This window comes from Calonectris borealis, chromosome 9, assembly GCF_964195595.1.
Source record: "Calonectris borealis chromosome 9, bCalBor7.hap1.2, whole genome shotgun sequence".
Classification (NCBI taxonomy): Eukaryota; Metazoa; Chordata; class Aves; order Procellariiformes; family Procellariidae; genus Calonectris; species Calonectris borealis.
In genome coordinates this window covers 19,097,206-19,121,010 of record NC_134320.1, presented here as the reverse complement: position 1 = coordinate 19,121,010, position 23,805 = coordinate 19,097,206, and the positions used below count along the sequence as shown (strand labels likewise).

At 40.3% G+C, this 23,805-nt stretch overlaps 1 protein-coding gene across 12 annotated transcripts; it reads left to right on the top strand.

Moving 5' to 3' along the window:
- Positions 1-116: 116 nt before the first annotated feature.
- On the top strand, positions 117-20,652 carry LOC142085383 (cytochrome P450 2J6-like). Of its 12 annotated transcripts, XM_075157233.1 has the most exons (13): positions 117-646; positions 1,329-1,507; positions 2,264-2,390; positions 5,819-6,033; positions 9,899-10,012; positions 11,404-11,566; positions 13,602-13,751; positions 14,216-14,376; positions 15,114-15,290; positions 16,108-16,249; positions 17,537-17,724; positions 18,883-19,024; positions 20,243-20,652. In XM_075157233.1, exons 4-13 carry the CDS (start codon positions 6,031-6,033, stop codon positions 20,419-20,421), a joined length of 1,419 nt encoding a protein of 472 aa, XP_075013334.1. In that variant the 5' UTR covers positions 117-646; positions 1,329-1,507; positions 2,264-2,390; positions 5,819-6,030; the 3' UTR covers positions 20,422-20,652. The 12 variants fall into 12 exon arrangements, with proteins under 12 accessions (XP_075013334.1, XP_075013332.1, XP_075013341.1 ...); XM_075157240.1 differs by lacking the exons at positions 117-646; positions 1,329-1,507; positions 2,264-2,390 and adding exons at positions 7,410-7,595; positions 8,218-8,394 and having other exon boundaries at positions 5,696-5,970; XM_075157237.1 differs by lacking the exons at positions 117-646; positions 1,329-1,507; positions 2,264-2,390 and adding exons at positions 7,410-7,595; positions 8,279-8,394 and having other exon boundaries at positions 5,696-6,033.
- Positions 20,653-23,805: the final 3,153 nt, after the last annotated feature.

Below are 23,805 nucleotides of genomic sequence, written 5' to 3'. Positions count from 1 at the left end.
TACTTATTACCTTTCTGAAACACTACAATTATTATGTGGTTTCTTTTATAGAAGAAGAAACATCTACACAATACCTGTCTGTTAGGATATGGTCTCTGAGATGAAAAAGAACTTAGTTCATGCAGCATAAAGCTAAACTAATGTCTTTTTTTTTAAAAAAAAAAGGTGTAATTTAAGTATTAGGAAAATATCTACTTTCCCCTTTTATCATATTCCAGGTTAAGTTATGATATTATGCAGAACACAATTGAGAGATTATTGTTCTGTCCAGTGGGTTGTAGGTGTTTTCTAAATTTTTTTTTTTTTTTTTTTTTATGATAAGGATTAAAATTTCCTGGAGCAAATTTTGGAGGTAGACTCTTTGTTTTTTTTTATTTTATCTGTGAAAAAGAACAAATAAACTGAAGAAAGAGGCAAAACTTTCAATCTTTATTGATTTGTGGACCCCATAAGCTTTCCAGGAGAGGTTTGTACCAATGTGTAGCAAATTTTAACTTAAGAGGCTTACTTTTCTTATGTATTATTCACTGACTTTGATGTAATCTACGGCCTACAGGATACTTTGAAAGTTTTGGGAATTTCCACCACTGGAAAGCAAACAGAAATGGCATAATTCTGGTGTTTTGGAACAAGGTGATGGATTTAGGTAATCTCCTCAGTTTCCTTTAACATTTTTTTTTTTTTAAATATTATTCATTTGGGACAGGATTTCGGACTTCATCTCCCATTTTATCTACTCCTGTTGGAATGGCAAAATCTGTTTTCTCTTAAAGCTGCTTCTACTCCTTGCTTTTTCAGCCCCTAAGCGATGTAGAAATTGGAGAAAGATTTAGAAGTGCTAAAGCAAGTTGCAATAGTGACCCTGGAGATGAGTTAGGGTGCCTCTGTCTGCTAAGTGAATTGTCAGGAACCATCTCCTTCGGAATTTAGGAGGCAAAGGAAAGAAGATGTATGAGACTCAGACATATGTGGGACTTCCCAGTTTGAGTCATTTTAGCGTGTATGGTGCTTCAGACTTTGGTCCTAAATACCATCTTTTAGCTGAACATAAGCCTTAGCTACAGTAGTTTACATCCCTTATACTGTGACTGTAAAACAGATTTCTTTCTCTCTTGATTATTTGGTGCCCTGTGGGTCTCTGTATGAACTCTTAGTTTGTATAAGTTTTTTTTTTTTATTAGCTGATATATTACATTGGATTTTTCAACACTTTGATCAAGAACAGCTAATGTTATGATATATCTTCAAGTAAGTATAGGACATTAAAGGAATCCATACAATTGTACAAGTTGCCTGTTTTAAAATTTTATCATAATTTCTCTGAGCAGGCTTACTGAATTTTCCAGTCTGCAGTTTCCAGCTCAAAACTTTTCAGCAAAATCAAGGTTATTGATTGGACTCAATGTACATGATAATAATGAAATATAAAGGTTTAATGCTATCCATGGGCTTCTTAAGAACTTCTGTGAATTCCCTTAAACTTCAAGCAACTATCTGAGAGTTACAGGTAAGGACACTCATTTCAGTTAGTTTTTTAATGAGTTTGATTTTTTTTTTTTTTTGGGCTAATAAAAGAAAATGTGTTAAATACAATCTTGCATCGTTCAGTCTTGAAAAACGTGATGAGCATTTGTCTTTTTTTTGCTTTAGTGGATTTTAGTAATTTCAGATTCAAACATGAAATACAGGGCAGTTTCAGGGCGCTGCAGGCAAGCAGCGACATTACAGCATTTACTTTTCTGAGCAGCCACCACTTGAATTCTCCGTGCAGTATCGTGTAGCTCTTCTGCTTTACTGGGCTGCACGTGCAGATACTTCCCAGAAGGTGTGGAAGCGGAGAAGCCATCAGAGGGCAAGGAGCATGCCTCTGTGTCTTTTTTATCTGTTTGTTTATTTTTTGAGGGCAGAGAAGTGGAAACAAAAAAGGTTAAGGAGCAGCGTTTTCAGCACCATGGTTCTATGAATCTTACACTTGAAGAGTTAAATAGAAAAAAACTGAGAGAAGCAATTTGAAATTAAATACCTTTTATGGTTTTATCAGCCAATTCTGACAGTTCCAGGATAATTCTTATGTTTCCCCAAAATTGCAGTGTTACTGAGTTATGCTATTAAGCAGTCATTTATCCACCCAATTTTTCAGGTTTTGTTGCTATTTGAGACTTTAAAAAGAGTTACCTGATGAAATTATCTAACTAACTTGACTTGCTGCTTGTGTGCATCAGAACTTCATTTCTTGTACGTTTTTTCCCTCCTTTTCGTCCAGCCAGTCCCGTCCAGTTAAAAGGAAGCAAGCACTATTCTATTTCTTATTGTTTGTGCACAGAATCATTTGCCAAGTTTGCAAGTTTTGCAACACTGAAAGCTGTTGATGCACGATGCCATCAATGAGGGTATGATTTATACTCTTCAAAATTACCAGAATTAAGATGAGTTGAGCCTTGAAATTACCTGTTAATAATGGTGATTATGATGAAACTTAAAAAAGAAAAGAAAAAGGAAAAAAGAGTCTAGTGTGAAATATTCAAATTCTAGTGAGCTTCTATATTGACAGATTTAAAACCACAAAATACATTTTTTGTCCCTTCAGTCCACTGTTTTTTGTTTTGTTTTAAATTTATTTCATTAAATCTTTTCCTTTTTTTAAATCTGAGTGGTCAGGCTTGGTGAGCATGTGATTAATTATTAATTTATGCTCTGTAACCCTGTTGTTTTCTAGCTTAATGTTTTGTGGAGCCCATAGGTGGCTGTGCCCTAGAGCAATCAGAAACTGAAAGCATTAGTATAAAAATAAATACGTAGGACACCTCTGTATGGCGATTGCTGGTGCCCACCATACTGGATGAGCAGCAGCTTTGCTTTGAGGTCCCTAAGGGGTTGCTTCTTGAAGCACTGGCAGCTCATAAAGACTGAGTCTGTACAGCATTGCGGCATGACGTGGTGTCTGCCCAGCCTGCGTGGTGGTGTTGAAGTCTCCGTTTTCTGTGGCATTTCTTGCCCTTGCAGCCCCTTTGATCAGCGTCGTAGTAAGTGTAGTAAGTGATCTAACGCTACATCTTTTCTGTATAGGTCTGGCATTGTACTCCATTTGCATTAAATTATTCAGTCATAAATCTGTGTTCTCATTACCACTATTAGCTAATTTGACATAAAGCCTTCTCAAACATATGGGGCTACTCCGTTACTAGCAAGGTCCCCTCTCTTTGCTGCATCATTTGCATTGCAGTGTTGCGGTGTATCCTGTGTAAGTGGTCTTGCTACTTTGGCAGTGACCCTGTCCTTCTGCCTGCGGTCTGCTCTCCTAGACCTTTCTGCAGGGTAAATCTGGGTCCCACTCAGTAAGGCTGGGCTCAACAAGAGATTTAGTCTGAGCCTGGCCTTTTGGGCACTGTGGGCAGCGTGTTTTCCTACTGCTAGGTGAGAGCTGTGGGCATGCTGAAGTACGGTGAGGAAAAGTTATTTCAGAAGAGCTTAGGCTGAAGCTTACAAGGAAGGGAAAAGCAAGGAAGCTATTTTAGAAGAATTCAATATTCCTTATTTTAATATTTTCAGTATATGTGAGCAGTAGCTCTTCATAAATCTTGCTCGCTCTCCTCTGACACAAATACTATTGCAAGAGCTCACCAGTCAAGATGACAGATGTTAAGTTGGGTTGTTTTGAACATATGAGGAAATCTGCTTTTGTAATGAAAGTTTCAGGCCATAGGAGTGGGAAGTAAATGCAACTGCAGAGGACAGGGAAAGAACAGCATCTTCAGAAAGGTGTGAGGCAAACAAATGATGAATGTGGCGTGTTGGGGTTGGAAAGGTTTCCTCGTACGCCTCTGCCCAGGGTGTGTGTCACCTGCTATGCCATAAATACTAGGGCTTGGTTTTTTTTCTGTCGCAGAGACAGGCTCAGTGTGTATTAGAAAACAGTGTGTATTAGACTGGTTCCATGCTGTGCATGTATTGCTTGGCATGGCAGTGTGTGCTTGCTGCCTGGCCTGACGTCAAGCTAAGCAGAGCAGACAATTGCTAAGCAGATTTTTTTTTCCCTACAGTGGAGACACTAATTTGGATTTCTCAACGTAGCTGTTCCTTCTTCCCCTGCAACCCTCGGTCTTTTAAGAGCTTCATAACAGGAGCTGTTAATTGGTCAGTGGCATCAGAATTTCTCTGTGGGAAAAGAATTACACAGACACAGTATGTCCAGGCAAGCATTGAGAGAGGGAGAGCGTTGCTTAGACAGAGAACTAGAATGAACATGATACTGGGAAATGTGAGCAAAGAAGGTTCCCATTCTATATTTCTGTTCAGGTCAGGAAAAGGAACTTTGCTTGTAAGCATTATAAATAAACAAGATAGGTTTTTGCCTCCTACCGTCATCTGTGTTGTTGGGACCTGAAGACTGATGAGCTGTTTAGGTTGCATAGCTAAAGTACTGGAATGGGACTTGGGAACTTCAAATTCTGTTCCTAGAACTGTTCATAGCTTGTCTGTGACTCTCAGGAACTTGGTTTATCTCTCTGGGCCTAATCAATCCTTACGTTCACTTTTCAAAAGACTAATGAAAGCCAAGATGTAGATGGCAGCTATGACTGTTTCTGTTCTGTTCTTTCCCTGTCCCCTGCGTTTGCTTCCCACTCCTATGGGCTGAAATCTTCATTAGAAAAGCAGGTTTTCTGACCTGACTAAACATCTCTGTCATGTCTACCGGTGAGCTCTTGCAATAACATTTATCAGATAAGAATGAGCAAGGCTTTCAAGGAGAGGTGCTGCTCACATATAATGAAGATATTGGAACAAGGAAAACTGATTTTCCCCAAAACAACTTGCTTGCAAAAAGCTTCTCTGTAAACACCTGTCTGTATCTGCTTGATCTCACCATTACTTTATTTGTATTTTTGAATTTTTGTAATTCACAATTCGTGCACGTTAACTGAGTTCATTTAAATACTATCACTTCTGCATTACAATGAATTGTAACATCTGTCACTTTAACTCTTCCTGCTAGTAATAAGGTACCTAGTCATCCCAAAGTAAACCAGTTGGTATATGTAATCTTGGAGAGATTTACCAAGGTTTTCTCAACACAGGATTGTAATTAATTTATTCATTTTCTGAGGGTGTAGCAGGCTGAGGCAGTGTGCATCACTGACATGCAGTGAGAGCAGGATTAGTAACAGCTACAGCCCTAGCTACCGGGGAGGAAAGTGACTGTTGTAAACATTCCTCATATTTTGTTTTTCCATTGCTTTTTGTTTTGTTTTTTTGTAATGCAGTGCTACTTAGGTGAAAGCAATGCAGACCTTACACAGGTGCTGTGGCATTGTATATCCTGATGGTGTAGGAGCTACAAAAGTCCAGTGCCCTTTCCGTGTCGCTGTTTTGTGAAGTGCTGTATAGTCTTGGCAGCGCTCTGCAGTCAGCTGCAGAGGAATTGAAGAGAGACAAGAATTTCATAGGTTAAACCATAGCACATCAAGTCAGTTACCCTCTTCTCACTGAAGTGTCGGGAAGCAGTAATTAATGTTGTGCAGACAGTCTTATTTCTGGCATTTCCTAATGTTTGAGTATTTGCAGCTTCAGCAGTTTTTTTGACAGTTTTTCGGAGCAGTATCTAGTAGCCCAGATGTTGCACTTGGAATGTCAGAAGTCATGGACAGAACAGAAAATTTGAGATAAGACTAACGGAAATAGGTATTAGAATTCTGTTTCTTCCTGAAAGGGAAATAGTAACCCTGAGCTCTACAATGCTAGCTGAGAAATGTTCAGCTGTTTGTGCATTTGAGACTGGAAAGAAGGTAACAATGCTCATCCCATTCGCATTCTTATTCAGGAAGCAACCCAGGCTGAAATATTGAAGAGTTTCCGTTTGCTCAGGATTGGAAAAGATATAATCCATTTCCAACAGTGTGGCAGCGCCCCACAGCTAAACAGCAGCTGACGCAGGTCTACATTGTCGGAGGACATTCAGAGAAGCTAGTAATTGTATGTATTCCTTTTGATAGAGGGAGCTCATCTAGATGTAATTGAAAGGAAAAACCCAGTATGGTATGTGGTTGTTTTTTTTTTAATTATGTTTTATGCTTAATGTTATTTTTCTCCCACCTTTCTTTTGTTCTGTTGGGTGTAACATACGGTGTAACATACTGGGTGTAACATATGGTAAGCAATAGCTGCAGAAATTCTGAAAAAGGTACAGAGTAGAAACCTAGTAAACGAAAAGCCTGGCGGAAAATGTGAAATATTTAAATACTGTTCCTCCCTCTGATGTGAAAAGAAGATGAAAAAGTTAAATATTGAAAATTTGAAATTCTTTGAAACAACTATCTTGCAAATATCCTATTTCAAAACTTATAAAAATGAAACAAATTCAAAATCTTAGTGATTTCCCCCCCCCCCCCCTTTTATGACCACTTGCATTGCAACCTACCCTCACTGGATTACCTTTGTGCAGATATCTTTTACCATACACGGAGAGACTCTGCCAGCAGAATAGAAACAATTTAAAACAATAAAGGAATTATCTATTGGCTAATTAGTAGCTAGCTGTGGTTAACTTGCTATTGGGCTAAGCATTAATGCTTACCAGTGCTCTTGAGACACTTTGAGTCTCTGCCCACAAAAAGACAGCCATCAAATGGGGAAATGTCAGCCCCTGATGTGCCTTGGATCTAGCTGATTCTCAGTGTTGCTGAGTTGCTGTCTTCCAGTTCTCTGCTTTTTAGGTTTTACTCTTTTCTTGTCAGTTCATTTTCTCATCAGTCTTTGAGCTGCTAGCTATTACAGTCTTTATTGCATGACAGCTGACACGAAAACAACCAAATGGTCCCTGTTGCATTGCTGAATGCATGAGGCAGTGTACTGTGTGATGTTGCATCTGAATTTACTCTAATGTTGCATCTGAGGTGGCACCGCAGTATCAGTCACCTTGTTGCATGGGGAGATTGAAGCAAAAAACACACACAACTCTTAAGAATTCTCACTTACCGTACCCAATTATTTAGTAAAAGATAATACTTTTAGTTGCTGAATCTGCAATAGCAAAATGTGGCAAGTGGCAAATGAAAAAGCAGCCCTCTTCCCCTACTCACAAGGAGGGCAATCCACTGGAATTTAAGTAGAGGCATAGGTCAGATCCGATGTCCTTCATGCAGAAATTAATTCTGTCAGAATTGGTTTTTTTTTGGGGGGGGAGGTGTTTGTGTTTGTTTGATTTGGGTTTTTTGTTTGTTTGTTTTCTTTTTTGGTTTTTGTTTGTTTGTTAAGGAAGTTGTGCTTTAAATATTTTGGAAAACACGGAAAGAAAAATTTTCATGATACTGGCTGCTTGTCTCATTTCTTGATTGAACTAAAGACTGACTATGAAAATATGTCATGAAGAAGTAATTCTGTTTTCAAGTTTCTCTTTCTGCTTGGGTTTTTAGGAAGAAGTTGGCAGTGCTAAATGTGTCCATGAATCCTTCAGTTAAAAAAAAAAAAAAAATCAGCTGTCATACCTGGACAGAAATGCAGGATGAGGAAAATAATGCCCTCCCTACGAAAGTGTGGGTGTAGGAAATGTCCAGCTGTTATGCAGCTAAAACTTCCATGGACTGAACTACAGGACCAAAGTAAGCAGTCTTAGCTGTGTTTACAGAAAGGGAAACCTGATCAGAACTAAGTTATTAGAAAGTTATGAGTGATTTCAGACAAGGAGTTTCTTTTTAAATTCTTGCAGATGTGGCAATGAACATTGTCAAATACAGTAATTGTGTATGTCTGGGTATGTAGAACACATCTGAACACTTTTATGAAGCTGTTGATTGTATATCCCTTTGCATTATAAATCTTGTATCACGATTGCCTGTGATTCCTGACCAGCAGCAATTCAAGATGAAAGGAAAAAACCAGCACATTCCTTAGTTGCAGTGCTGCTTGCAAACCAGGAAGGGATTATCAATCTTGTTTACTAATCAAAGAGGAGAAGGAATATTCAAGGAAAAGCAGCTATGCCAATATGGTATTTGCAAATATATACTGTCCTGACTGATGCCTGAGCACTGGAAGAAACCTCTGGAGTCCAACCCTGGCCAATTCCTGCATGAGGAAATTTTTTTCTCTAGAGAAGTCTTCTTACCTTTCTCAACAGGGGTTGAGATAGGTACTGCTGCCCATTAGGTTGTTGAACCCACACCTGTGCTGTTCTGAGGACCTGTATCTCTGGCAATTCTATCCTTTCTCTCCCACCACCAGGATTTTTCCACCTGTAAAATGAGAATAAGTAAGAGCACTTGTTCTCCTCGGATTGTTACAGACCCCCTGAGATGGCACACTGCAACCTCCCCTTGGTTCTCCTAGAACATCTGAAACTTGCTCCTTCTTATACCCTGAGCAGCCACTGTTGGGAAATGCTGCTCTAAACATACGCAGGTGAGGTGGTGTGCGTTGTGCTGCTAGGCAGCAAGCTGTGTTAAAAGGCAGCTCCTGGGATCTAACAGTGTCCAGGCTGAAAGTCTCTTTCTTGACCTGTCTGTCCTTTAGGCTGTGATCTCTAGTAATTACGTGTCATAGAGGTATGTTAGAAAAATCTACCCTGAGTTCAGAAGAGGGGCCCCAGCCGAGGAAATAAAATGCTGGGGCTTCTGGGGTTAAATGAGAGGGAGATTCTCTGACTTATTAGCATTTGCTAGGATAGAGGAATAAGTTGCTGTGGGGAAACCAGCTTCATGTGCCACCTTTGTTTGCCATTGTAGGCAGGTAAAGAGTTTGCCACATGAAATGTCTGCGCCAGTTAGAGGGAACTGGAGGAAATTTAGGAATTAATTTGCATCTCTGAATTATTACAGCTTGACAGCAAACTTTGTTGTCAAAATCCTGTGATTTCCTTAGCTCCCTTATTGCACTGGAGTTTAGTCTCAGACCAGTCATGGTAGGGGCTGGAGAAAAAGAGCAAAGGGTGCTTGGGGCACACTGATCCATGATCCAGCCATGCTGGGTCTGAAGTAGCCCTTCTCAGTCCACTTCCCTGAGTATCCTCTGCAGTGTAGGGAGCTGTGAGAGGCACTTGGCTGGCTTCTTCCAGGTGCACTGTGCTTGCAGGCCAGCATGGGTGAGCTCTGGTGTGTAGACCTGAGAAGCTCAGAAAAGCACAGATCAGGGGTGCAGCCAGGCCTTTGGTGGGTGGAAGAAGATTTTGATTCCACCAAAATCTTCAGAATCTTTCCAGAGAAAGTTCAGTGGTGTCTCCTGAGATGTCATGAACTTGGTGTTTCTTTGCATATAGATGTTATGCTTTTTGTCAATAGTACTAGCTACATTTGATTCTTCACTGTGCCATTTGCAGTTCATCTGTATTGTTTACTGTGAAAACTCAGATTACAACACTTCCTTGCTCTTGGTTCCCAAATCTGCATTTGCAACTGCTCTTATACAAGGCTACTGACTGCTTCCTTTTGCCTCTACCCCGAGAATGCTACCTGGTGAGTGCTCCTGTCCTTGTCTGTGTACGCAGTACCTGGATGACAGCTGCAGCTTCGTATCTGAGCTCTTGGCTTGCATGTAGTCAGTGCTTTGAGTAACACGTTCCATCAAACGGATTGCTCAAAGGGATGTTTCTGAATGAGGTGCCCGCCTTCTAGCCTCTACTGGATCTTAAAGTGATGGTAGCTATTAGCATATTGCAGCACAGTGATGTGTTAAATACACTCAAGAATGGGAACACTCCTAATTTTCTGGGATCGGGAAGTCTGGTAGGAAAGAAGGGAGGAGAAAAATTCAGAAAGCTTAAATGTGATAGGGAAGAGTTAAAAGAACAATACAGAGTCATTTCAACAGACAGATTCATAGCAGTTTTCTCAGTGATAGAATAGTTTGGAGGTGTGAAATGATAAGTGTAATTCTCATTTCCCTGGTTTTGTTTCTTCTGGGTGCGCAGTTCCTGAAATTGCAATGGAAAAGTCGTGGATTTCCTCCTGGACCAACCCCATTTCCCATCATTGGAAGCATGTGGCGGATAAATTTTAGAGCTGATCATGGGAGCCTGAAAAAGGTATGCATTTGCAGATGTGAACTAAACAGCTATTGAGGCAAAAACTGTAAAAACTAGTGATGGCTGTTGATAGGCTAATGTGGTAGTGGGGAGAACTTAATCCTGACAGAAGGTGAATCATGGAAGTTAAATTAAGTGCCTAAACAAGTTAAGTAAAATCTGTAGAGAGTCTAATTCATGTGAAAGCTAGTATGTGTGCAAGTTAAACAGAACTGAGGACAGTAATTTTGCCTCAAAAAAGACTTCTGTTTTTAAGGGAGACTTTTTGCCTTGAAAGAAAAAAGTGTTTCTCAGATTTCCCACCACAGATGCATACAGAAAATCTTCTAAAACAAGGTGTCGTGAATTCAGAAGATGTGAAAAGCACACCAGCATGTCTTCTGCTATCATGGGATGGAAACAGGATTGTATCCCATATGCAGCCAAAACCTTAGCTCCACTGTTTTTCTGAAGTCCACTCTGGGAATTGCTCCTTGCAGATGAGCTAAGGATGTAAATGATGGTGAAAGGAAGGAACTGGTGGGAAGAATTAGGTCCATGCTAAGCATGTTAATACAGGTTTTTTCAGTGCTCCACATCCTCCACTGAGCCAAAACTTCATGAAAGAATCCAATGTGTTGATATATTTTTCAAGTCTCAACCTTTCCTTAGGTGTTAAATGCAACCTGCATGTCAGGGGGTACCTGGCTGCAGCTGGAAAATGTTGGCTTCAGGAAAAGGGAACTTTAAAAGACCTTGATGTTAAACTTTTCGGATGGGTACATGTTCATCTCTGTGGGAGGACAGAGCTGTACTGTTTCTTTGCCTAGAGTCAGGGACTTTGTCCTTGCTGAATACCCACAGGGTTGCCTGAGAGCAGTCCCCATCACTAGCCAAGCAGAGGTGAGATCTATGCTCAGGTGCCGCAGTTGACAGTACTTCTGTATACAAGGGAAGAGGTCCTGCCATTGAAACTTGAAATCTGCAGTACTAGAAGGAGAGTTACACCTGGAATATGTAATTTCAAGACGTTCTGGTTTTGGCTGAGGAAATGAAATACAGAGTTGAAAAATGTAATAAAGAATGGGCAGGTGAATTTTCATGTGGAACCTAATATGGATCTGTAAACACTCAGTCAGGGGCATTTTCCTAATTGTTGATATTGCAATGCAAAGGGGAAAGGGGAAGAGCATCTATTCTTTTATCATTCACATGGCTGTGAATAGTGAGTTCCCAGAGAGAGCCCAGAACTTTACTATGGTAAGCACTCTCACTGCAAAACAAAATCACTGTCCCTTTTCGCTTCCTGAACCCCTGAGTAATGTCATGCTGGAAGAGAGCAGCCCATCATGTGTGCATTTTGGTTGATGTTTCTCCCGTGGATATTTTTTTGGCATTGATCTAACCTACAGCTGGCAAAAATCTATGGCAACATCTGTACCCTGTGGCTGGGTCACAAACCTATGGTGGTGCTGTATGGATTCCGAGCCGTGAAGGATGGTCTCACCACCAACTCAGAGGATGTTTCCGGGCGACTACAGACCTATGTCTTCAACAGAATGGCAAAGGGAAAGGGTAAGATGTTCATATCTGTGGAAGGACTCATCCTTGACCTTCTTTGTTTCCTCTCATGTTTTCCTTACTTACCTAGCTGTGTCTTGCTTGTCCATTCATAGTGTTGTCTAAGTGTGTGTCCTGATTTGAAATAATCTGGAGCTTGCAGCCTCCTCTGCAAGCTGAGGCTAAAATAATTCTTAATGCTTCCAGTTGTTTGTTTACAGCAAAGGCTGCTGTAAGGAAAGCATGTACAGAGACGTTGAACAAGGTCTAGCCTTCTGGGAAGTCTGAAGGCACAGGGAGGTCACTAGAGCTTTAAATGAATTAGCCAGACTGTAGATGCAACATATCCTTGTTCAGAGCTTCTTATTGTGCTATCATTTGCATCAGACACTGCTGAATTACAGTGGATGGAGAATAAAGAGGGTGCTGGTTTAAAACAGAAATGATTGAACTTGTTTCCACTAACCTCTTACCCAGAAGATCTAGAGCAGATGCCTTTATCCTCAATCAGGCTTTATTGCATATGGACTACAATCTGGAAAGCTTTAATTTATAATACTAGCTAATGTAAGTAGAGAAAAACATCTTTAAGGAATAGAGATTATGAAGTCTGGGGCCATTTCAGTCCATTTGGGAGGGTCTTTATTGCCACCTTTTATCTGGGTGATATGAAATAAAGTAGCTGGGCTGTGACAAGCTGCCCTAGCACTAGCAATTTGTAGCAGGGATGGCTTTAGCAAACAGCTGCAGCACAGCTGCAAGTTGGCAACTCTCTGCAACACAAATACCTGCCTGTTGGGTTGGCTCTTCTTCTGCTAGCCCAGGCTCCTGAGGCAAACAGAAGGAATAGGGCAGAGTTATTCCAGACAGTTATTCCCAGCTGTCTCAGGGAGCAAACTGGCTTTCCCAGGGGAAGCGTGGGCTAGACTGGTGGAGGGAAGTGATTCCCCACCATGTGGATTAAATGGTTTATGCTTGGCTGTCTGCTAGAACACAGACTCATAGCACAGGGACCTGGGATTCCTCCCTGTCCCACAGTGAGACCTCTGGTCCTAGGAAGCTGTTTGTAGATCGGCTGAAGCCTGCGCTTCCTGCTCTGCTTCTTGCTAGGTGGTTCTTGCCCTGGCTTCATTGTCTTTCCAGGAGGGAAAAGATGGACCAGGATGAGAGCTCGATATCTGGTGTAAACAGGCTGGTAAAAGAAGGATCCCCTAAAAGCCAGAGACTGTGTAGCACAGACAACGTGCTCAGAACCAGTTATCGACTCTAGCCGTTAAAGAGCTTTTGTTTTTGAAGCACTACCAACAGGGAGATGTGATGATCTCCAGAAGTTTTGCATAAGGTTAAGAAGCACAAGCACGGGAAACGCCCAGACCTCCCCAATGAGCTCCACAGAAATCTCTGTTCGCTATGAGCAGCTTGGTGAGAGACACCATCATATTTCCAGGCAGTAGAAACCTGAACTTACAGTTTGTTGAGAAAAGCTGTCTTTGCCACTCCTGCAGAGTTGACGTGTGGCAACATCTGCAAGAACGCAATCTCCATACGGGGATGTTGGCAAACATAGCTTACAACTAAGTATTAATTGTATTAGAAGATTGTACAGGATAATAAATGAGATCTTGTAAGACATTGCATGAGCTGAGCTATAAGCCTTTCTATGTGAATAAAGGTTTAGATTCGTTTCTGCTCAAAGCATGGGAAAATAGAAAGCAACGCCAACCCACGCTATCTTTGCAACTTGTAGCAGGCTGCTGGGTGGAGTTTTGAGTAATGACCCCTGTTCTTGGATGCTTCAGAAGGAATAGGACTAGTTTTGGAAGGCAGGCGTGCGAGTCCTGAGATTTGAGCGGGCTTTTTGCAGGAATGGGAATATATTAACCAAAGTGGTTTCTCTGTCTCTAACAAAATACAATTAAAAGAACCCTGCCCTGATGTGGCTGTCTTCTTTATGAGTGGCAGCATGATGAGAAGATGACTCTTAGTGTGTATGTCATTTACTATTATATGAACATTAACGTGACATAAAATTGATTCTTGATGGCTGAAGGTATCCTGGTCTCAAATGGTCTCATCTGGAAACATCAGAGACACTTTGGAATTGGAGCTCTTCGAAAACTGGGAATGGGGAATAAAGGAATGGAGCGTGGGATACAAACTGAGGCCCGTTATCTGGTCGAGTTCTTCAGGGACAAAGATGGTATGCTATTGACAAGGTGCTTGGGAACTGCATTTGGGCTTTTGACATAGTACATAGTCTGCGTGACTCCTAAGGGTAAAGACTAACTATTTTTGCTCCAGAAAAGAATGGGTTTGGAGCACAGCTTAGATTTAGAGTGCAATCAAAACTGTTTGTACAGTCAGACCTCAGCAATGTGTATTCTGGTATCAACACCAAGATCAAGATTAAAAAAAAAAAAAAAAGAAAAAAGAAGGCAAACAAAAAAATAAGGTTGGGAGTTAAAGACTTGAGACCTTCCTGTCCTTATTTTTGAACGAGGTTTATCTTTTGTTGCGTTTGCCAGTGAATTTGGGGTGTTTCAGTGTAACAGTCTAAATAGCATAGAGGACATCTATTGTAAAATGTCATTGTGATCTTGCTTCCAAAATAGCCAAGGAGATAAAGAAAGTGCTTTGGAGATGAATGCTTCTCTCTGTCTGCAGGAAGAGCTGTCGACCCTTCCTTCCCCATTGTTCATGCTGTCTCTAATGTGATCTGTGCTGTGGTTTTTGGACATCGTTTCTCCCTCGAGGATGAAACCTTCCGCCAGCTGATTGAAGCATACAATCGTATAGTGGCTTTTGGGAACAGTTACCTTTACTATGTGAGAAACTGACTTATTTAATATGCAGATTATTTGATTATCGAGCACATTATTTATTGCACTGTTATGCGATATAATTATATTATTATATATGTTATTATAGTTATTGCTTTATTTAATACACATTAAAGGCTGATAAAAATTCTGACTGTGAATATGAACGGGACCTGCAGTGCTTTGGGTTTGACATTGTTCAACTATTATATTTATATTATATTAATAATCTTTATTAGAATTTCTCAGCAAAGGCGATGTGCTTGGGATGCTGAACTTTTCTGTAATGGAAACACCAGTATTGTTAAGGTGTTAACAATACTGATACAGAGACTCTGTATCAGAATAAAAGAGAATGATTTTTTTTTTTTTAATTTTTTTTTCTGTGTGCTAAGGTAATATATATAAACATTTAGTAATATTAAATTTATTAATATTAATACATGTTAAATCTATCTGCCATATCTGGATTCTTTTGTTGGTGAATTAACAGGGCAAATACAAGTAGAGTTATGCAGGATAGGAAAGAATCCAGGGTGGAAACCGTTTTGTCTTTAATTTGTACTTTTAATGTGTGTTCATGTACTCAACGTGTACCCAACATTTCTCTTTGATGCTACAGTATTTTTCCTAGAGAAATCAATTCAGCAATTTGGCACCCAAAATGTCCACGCTGTATCTCTATAATAGCCCTGCTCATGTAATGTAACTTACTGCATCTGTGTTGAATGCTTGCTCCACAGATGTGTGAAATTTTCCCATGGGCTGCAGACCTCCTCCCAGGACCTGCACAGAAAGCATCATTTTCCTGTGATTTTGTTCGTTCTTTCATAAGGCAGGAAATCAAAAGCCACAGGGAAAGAGGCGTAATAGATGAACCAGAAGACTTCATTGACTTTTACCTGGATCAGATAGAGAAAGTGAGTTAGTTATTGCTGTACGTGACACAGATCCTATCATAATAGATTCTCTGCACCTTTCCTACAGTTGTCTGTACATAGCAACGTTATTACAGAGTTCTACAGATGCAGTTTAAAAACTCTGCTGTCAAATTCAAATATGTACTTTGAATAGTTAGTTTAATAACTTGTTTTAGGAGTATAAATTAATTACATTGGTTTATTGTTATACTGTGGAATCCTTGGTGCAGGCTGAGCAGTGGGCGGTAGGGAGGACTTTGAAAGGGTGCAGATATTTGGATGGTTGTCTAATTCTGATTCTTTATGTCTTATTAATATTTGCATTTATTATCTTTGTGCTTTGTACTGAGCTTTTGTGGGCTTAGTAGTACTGCATGATTATCATAACAATCTTGACGGCAGTCTCTGCTCTGAAAAAAAGCATAAATCTTTCAAAAGGATAACATATTATATATGCAATAGATAGCTGAAATCAGCAAATGTGCAGAGAATGGCAAGGGTGGGATAAAACTATTTTGAAATGTTTTTTTCTGATGTGGAAGTTAGCAGCAAGGCAACAAGTCACTCTAGAAGGCAGCATAACAGGACCTTAGACACCTGACACTTTCAATAGCACCTGTAATTTAACGGTATCAATCTACTTATTTCAGGAAAATCTTTGCATAGATCTTTGTTTTACTCAAGCACCCTTATTTTCTCTGTCCTCTAGAAATATTGTCTGTTTAGGTATAGTGATCGCTGTCTGTCTCAGTGCTAACTGTTACACAGGTATACACCCCTTCTCATTGACACTTACCTTCCTCATTGACACTTGTAGACTAAAAATATGCCCAATTCTACATTTGATGAAGACAACATGGTGCAGTCTGTTTTTGACCTTTTCCTGGGTGGCTCAGAGACCACTGCCACCACCCTGCGTTGGGCTCTGCTCTATATGGTGGCTTATCCTGACATCCAAGGTGAGTTGTGGACACAAACATGGCTGTGTTTCAAGTAGAACAATTGTCTGTTACACTTTTGGTTTTTTTGGTTAAGATCAAATTTTTTTGAAGATCAAACTTTTTTTTTTTTTATAAGATCACATTTTTGAGCTTTGCTTTTAAGAAGCCACTGAAGTAGAAAATTTTCAGACAGAGATTTTAAAATAATTTCAGGGATATTCAGCATCTGATAGTGTATTTTGTCTTGTTGATTTTTGTCAGACTGTTTCAGTACCGTAAGCATATAATGGAAGATACAGTCTGGCTGAAAACACTCGAGGTGAAATATGAGCTTGGGTTAGGGAAAAGTGATGCTTTTCTGGTATCCAGAATGTGTAATAAGAATATATTATTTGCACTCATTAACTGAGACACCAGTTGTATTTCTGTATAATAAGTATATTTATTGTAACATATGGGAATGTTAAACAGAGAAGGAAGACAGTAATGGGAAGACAAAAAGATGAGTGGAAAATTCTAGATAAGGGCATAGTTGCACTTTCAAAATTTTTGAATGATTTGATACAGGGCTTTCAGAGGTGATGAACTGCTAAGCCAAGTGCATGTTCTCGACTCTTGGGTTAAGAGCTAGAAATCCTTCTTTTCATGCTTTTGGTGCTAAAATGCTGGAACAACAGAGCCCTGTGCACACACATACCTTTCAAATCCTAATGAAATAAAAAGCAAACAAAACCTCTGAGATTACCAGCCTAATTTTTAAGCATGAAATTTGATCCTGAACCCTCTGAGACTGTATAAGCTATGTAACTTATTGAAGCCTAGATAACAGCCAAAAGAGATTAACAGTTGGTGATGGTTTGGTAATATTATCCTATTTCAGTTCTCAGCATTACATATGTGTATCAGCTTGATACGATGGCTCCCTTGCAACATGCTGATTAGTGTGCTGTGAGTCTGTATTTAGCTAGAGTAAAAATAATAGCTTGAGTAACTGAATTGATCTCTTAACAAGAAGTTCTTGTTTTATTTACAGTTCGCTCCTCTTCCTTTAACTGTGAAGCTCAATAAATCTGTTGAGCTTGTGGAAAAATGATCTGAACATAGAACCTATAAACTAGGAAATACCAGAGTGTAGTAAAATCATAACTAGATAGTTGTATAAATATATCCACATTTTAAGATATGGCAAGTATAAATTATTTACATATTGTATTTTTTCTATCACTATTATAATCCAAAAAGGAAAAAAGTTCTGTTCATGCAAAACAGTGTTCTTGTATCTATAATAAACTTTTTTTTTTTAAGAAAAAGTCCAGAAAGAGTTAGATGCCGTTCTGAATCCCTCCCATCTAATCTGCTATGAGGATCGGAAGAAACTGCCTTATACAAATGCTGTGATTCATGAGATCATGCGCTTTGGTAGCATTATTTTAATCACAATTCCTAGAGAAGCAGTGAAGGATACAACTGTTTTGGGGTATCAGCTTCCAAAGGTACAGATATCCTTTCTATTCCAATGTGATCTTTGTCCATGAGTTAAGTTCCTTGCAGTCATGTTTACCATTAATCCCTTTTCCCTCCAGTTCAGGACAGATGGGTGTTGGTGACAGCACTGGCAGACAGCACTTTTTCCCTCCCATGCCCTCTGGCCTGTGCCTTTGTCTCATAGGGAGTGAGTGAAAATGCTTGCCAAAAGCACGGTTTCACACCAATTAAACTAGAGTTCTGTGAGAGTGCTACAGAGTCTTACTTTCCAAGAGCCTGTGTTTTTGAAATACTTCATAAGCATTTGAGCTCTTATACTTTCGAAAGACCTCAGAGAAGACTTATAAGGAATGTACAGTGGTGTCAGTAGGGAAGGTGCAGCAGACTGTTAATGCTAGGATATTGTCTGCCATGTGGACAAATGGGAGATGGAATGTTTTCTTCATTGGTAATGTCTGAGACAATACCAAGTGTCTACTGAACTTCATTCACTTATGACTTCTTTTTCTTATTATTACCGCTCTGGCATCATATTTGAAATATAATGAAGATGTTTCCCCACAGCTTCTGAACTGCCACCTAACCTCAGATAAAAAGCTTCTGCCAGCTTCTTTGACTTGTCCAGCCTTTCCAAACTTAACCTCAATGCCAAACCTCCCCAAAGGCACACATGGAGGTGTCTTCCTGCACACTGCTGCTGCATGGTGTTTGTCATGCACACTTTCCCACCTCCACCTTGAGAAAGATAGTTTAAAATATACTACTTCATTTCCAGGGTGCTTTGTTCTTCATTTGTCAAAACCTGTCAAAGCTTGTCAGAAGTGGGAAAATCATTTCACTAGATTTAGGGTAAGGTACTAAAGAACCGCAGACCACTCATTCTGTTGCATTTGCTAACAGAATGGAAAAAAAGGAGACATGAAGGAATACAGCAGGGAAATTCCTGAACCTGAAATACTGAATTTTCTTATCTCATTTATTTTTTGAAGAAAAATCCCCTCAGGAGAGTTTGAGATTAAAATTTTTTTTCCTAATAAAATAATCTTTCATTTCTGCTGCCTCTCCATGTGACCAGCAGTGTGCTGAATTATAGCTGGAATCTGCTTGTGTCCTTTTCTTCTTGATGTGTGAGAAACAGAACTGAGCCAACAGCATCTTCCTTTCAGGGCACTATAATTATGGCAAACATAGACTCAGCTCTTTTTGATCCTGAATACTGGGAGACCCCTCACCAGTTCAACCCTGGTCATTTCTTGGACAAGGATGGAAATTTTGTGACCCGAGAGGCCTTCTTAGCCTTCTCAGCAGGTAGGTACACTGATAACTGAACCCGTTTGTGTGGGTTAGATTGTGAGTGTGAAGCTGTATGATTTTCAGAGAGAGGCCAGAGAAGGCGGAGAAGGCCAAAGGGAGTGTAATCCCAAACTACAGGAGCACATGGTTTTCACAGCCCAGAAAAATGTTTGACTACAAAAATAAGTTGTTTGGTAATTGTATAAACTCTTGATCTTAGCTTTTTGTGAAAATACAGAGAAGGTAAAAGAAGTAAGGCCCTAGAATTGCCAATAATTTGGTGATTCGAATCCTTACACTGTTGTCCTCTGTCATCCTCTGCATATACCAGGTTATGCTATTGTAGTGGCTGTTCTGTGGCAGGCTGCTCTGCTGGAGCTGATTTATTTTGTATAAATAATTCAATATTCATCGGTGCAGAAATTTGAAGCTGGATCAAATACATCCCAGATGGCTATGTCTTTCCTGGGGAGGTTCTGGAGTCACTCTTTCACCCAGTGTGTGAGTTTATAGAAGCTTAAACAAACAAAAGCTCTTGGGGATTATGCCAGGATGGAGTAGCCTGGTTGTCAAAGCCCTCAGCTGAGATGTGGAAGTGTCAGGCTCAGGTTCCTGGCCTAAATTGGGCAGAAGAGAAATTTGAACATCGGTTTCTCACATCCAAGTTGAATGGCCTGACCACTACATTTCAGTGTCTGTCACTGTCTTTCTCTGACTGGAAATTATATCCTGCACACAGTTAATTGATAAATTGGGAAAAACTTTTCTTTAACAAGTCGTTGTCACTGAAAACATTATGTAGGAAAACGTCTAGTCAGATGTAGAATATCCTCTGTATTCTGATTTTTCACTGCTATTAGTGAAGAAAAGTCAGCCCATACTAAGTGAAGCTGTGAGGAAACTTAAAGATGCTTTCTTGTAATTCTCATTTGGAATCAAGAGACTGAAACTCAATTCATAGAATAGGGGAGTCCTATAGATTAGGAAGTAAGGTATGAAACTACTGAGAAGCATCTCTGGTATCTTCTTCTATAATCTGGGCAAAGATCCTGCAAAGAAGGATTGCAGACGTCTCAATTGTTCGGTCAGTTCAATCTGAGAGGAAAACGTCAAATTCAGCAAAGCCTTTTGTTCCTTGATGAGGTTGAGCAATGCTCTTTTGAAAAGCTGGAAGCAGGTGCTGGTTACAGACCTCTGTGGGGACTGACTGCTCTTTCCCTTCTCCCTCTGCAGGCCACCGTATGTGTCTGGGAGAGGTGCTGGCAAAGATGGAGCTTTTCATCATCTTCTGCAGCCTGTTGCAGATATTCAAGTTCACTCGACCAGAAGGGGTTAAGGAAGTCAACACAGACATTATCTTTGGGAGCACAATGAAACCCCATCCATACAAGCTCTGTGCAGTTCTTCGCTAGGTTGCAGGGTATTACAGATTTGAGAAAACGCCACAGGTTTGCTAGTGTGCTGATCTTTTGTGCAGCTTTTATGTTTTTAATTTCTAGCTCAAATTCCATGTGAATCTATCCTTGTTGTGTTGTATGTCTAAGAAGCCAGCCCTGAGAAATACTCTGCTTTTCCTGTGTCTGGAAAATCTCTGTACATTTTTTTTTCTGCTGTATTACAAATGAAATAAACATAGAAAATTATTATGGTGTCTAGTCATACTTGAACTTAACAGGAATCTTACTGGAGGGAGAAGGAACATAAAAGCCAGGTGTTGGGGGGGATTCCCCTCATTCCCATGCATGCTCAAATCTAGAGTGGGGTATAGAAGTGCTCTTCCCAGAGTTGGTGGCTCTGGGCATTGCCAGAGCCCCTAGGTATGGTTGCATGGGGGAACGGAGTTGTGGAGGGATGCCTCAACTAGGTGTGAGCCAGCTCATTTGTCTATATAGCTGAGAGCCATGTGGAGATGATAGCTTGAATCTGGAAGTAAGAGAGTTACAACAACGCAACCCTTTGTTTGAGCGCGAGGCTAGTGACTCGGGCTGAAAGCGAAGGCAAGCCCCTCGTACTCCCTGATGAAGAATTGCAGAGGGGAGCCCCACTGCTGGTGAAACAAAGTGGGTGTAAATGGTAACGGAGCAGTGGGCTGGCCTGAAAATGTTTTGTTTTTTTTTTTTTGCATATCTCGTTGTGGTGCATTTGGAAGGCATTTTTATGAAAGAGGGAGTCCTCTCACACCGTGGAGTTTGTAATGATAATGGTGTACAGCAGTCTAGGTCGTCCATGTCTCTTTATTGATGCCTGAAAGCACAGTTAAGGGGACTGCTTGCAGTCTTGTGAAGCAGAACTTGGTGCCTGCAAAGGAGTGACAGGGAAACACAGTGTAGTGTTTCCTGAGAGCTCTGTGAGAATCAAACTTCTTGAGAGTTTTCCGTGAGCGCAGGGGCAGTGGCGCACAGCTTTCCAACAGCTGAGCTAAGGGAGACTTAGCAGAGCTGCTGAGTTAAGAGTGCCTGTCAGTCAGGCACGCACACCAGGGGGAAGAGTGTGCAAGATGCAGCTGGCAGAAGCAGGAACAGTGCCCAAGCAGGGCTAGCGATGAGCAAGCGCCAGAAACCACTCACACTGTGAGGCGGGCCTTGTTACCCAGCAAGATTTAAAAATCGAGGTCAGAGTGAGGGCTACTAGTGGATGTAGCAAATGCTCTGTTGCTCTACCGGTTTCCTTCCTTGAGGAAAAGAGTTCACAATTGTTATTGCAATTATACTTTCAGGATTAGTTGTCATTGCCTTGTTCATGCACCATGTTAGAGTTTTCTTTCTTTAATGTAATGCTGTTGGTTAAAAGAATTTATTAGTTTTTGTGAAGGGGCTCTGTATCATAAGGTTCAGTACTCTTTTCTCAGGCATCTGGGTAGGGGCTCAAATGGATGCTTTTATCACGACTCCCACAGATTTGAAGCTGGCACTTGCTGCTGCTGCTGCAGCTAGTCAGAGCTTGGCAGAAGAGATGCGTAAGCTTAGTGGGTGAAGCAGATCAAGCTGATGTGGCTCTCCTGCTCTCTAATCCGTACCTAGCTCTGTGATGCTGCATTGTGTTGAGGTAGATTCTGTCGGGAATGGAAGGTGGGTCGTGCACGACTGCAAAACTAGGATTCAGTTTTTCTACTAATACAAAGATGATGTTGCAAAAATGGGTATAATGAGGCAGCTGGTGTCTGCTGTGTTGACACCCAAGTCTCAGGCACCTCTGTGAATACAGGACATATGAGAGACTGAATAAGAGGTAAGGTTTAGGAACAGGTACACAGGATCTGTATTGCTTTAAAACTTTTTTCACTTGTAGTCTCTTAAAAAAGAAACCAATGGAGATACAAGTCCTTCTGCAAATTTTTACAAAGGACTTGTATTTCCATTGGGTAATTTTTTTAAGAGACTATAAGTAAAAAAATGTTTTTATATGTTGCTGAACAGCATTTATGAATCTGCATTTCTTAATCATCTTTCACCATGCCTTACAGGTTGTCTGTGGACCCATCGGGGTCTGGAGGCCACAGGTGAAAGCTGCTGGTCTGGATTGCATTATTTCTGCTGTTGGTAGCTTGATATTGGAATTTCATTTCCCAAACAGGAAGATAAAAACTGCGGTAGACAAAAGGAAATGCGGTAGATAAAGAAACTAGATAGCACTGGAAGAGTTTTCACTCAGAAGTAATCTGGTCCATCTAACTCTGTGTTTTTAAATAGACGTACAAGTCTTGAGCTGTTTAAGACTTCTGCTTTGTAGTCTTAGTGCAACAAACTTCAGTACGGAATTTTTTGTGCTCATCTTCTTTGATTGCCTGCCATAACATGCTGTGGCTATCTCATTCCTAATTTCTGTCCCAAGCACTACTGAGCTTTCATACCATTGTTACTACGCCCAGTGTTTTAAAAACTAATATTCAGACCTGTGATTCACAAACTGATGTAGTACTGTCACTAACTACTGTCCATGTAGTTAGTACTGCTCCTAAGTGCAAAGCAACCTGCTCTTTCAGATTGTTTGTAATGCTGCAAAATGGTCAAGAAGAAGAGAAAACATACCTCAAATTTAACAACAAACAAGAAAGTGAAGAGAAATCAGTGTAAGAAAAAAAAGAAATCCGTAGAAAGTGGTGAATATATTGTTTAATTGGGGTCACCTGGCAATGAGGGATGGTGTAACGGTCCTGGTTCTGCTTTTCATGTCCCAAGAGATAGCAATGCAGTGAACATCATGTGAGATTTTTTCCCCAAACTTGGTCCAGCTTTATCTGGTAAGTTTTTACATTCCTTATTAAAGAACAAGATTAAGGAGTCTAAGAAAATAAATTACATAAATGGCTATAACATCTGCAGTTCTTTTGTCAGAAGCAGATCAATGCTGCGGTCCGATTCCATTGTGTGAGTTGATAACAAACCTTGCTGCTTCTTTTGCCTTGTCCAGTCTGAGGAACATCTTGACCAGTGTGCTCTGTTAGAGCTTTTCTGCCAACAGGATGGTCCTGCACCTCCAAAAGGCATGAACTGACAAATCGCTGGTAGCATGATCCTGTCCACGGAAGGGATTTCATCAGTGCAGCAACGTCAGCATGGAGACAAAGGTTTTTCACATCTCAAACCAATAGAGCTAAGTCAGCAAAATTTTAAGCACTGGCTTGACCTGTGCAAATCGGTGTTCAAACATTTCATTGTGCTAGGAGTTGCCACATGTAAACAACCTCAACTTCATTAAAGTACAATGTGAGAAGTACTGAATAGCTTTCATAAACATCTAATCTGAATATATAAAAAAGTCTTATAATTAACTTTAAGCTGGTCAACAAAGGGATT

Coding starts and splice junctions, on each gene's coding strand:
- LOC142085383 (XM_075157231.1), top strand. CDS start 5,733: ATGCTAGCTGAGAAATGTTCAGCTGTTTGTGCATTTGAGACTGGAAAG. Junction 11,567..13,601: donor CAGAATGGCAAAGGGAAAGG/GTAAGATGTTCA, acceptor TGATGGCTGAAG/GTATCCTGGTCTCAAATGGT. Junction 14,377..15,113: donor GGAACAGTTACCTTTACTAT/GTGAGAAACTGA, acceptor CTTGCTCCACAG/ATGTGTGAAATTTTCCCATG.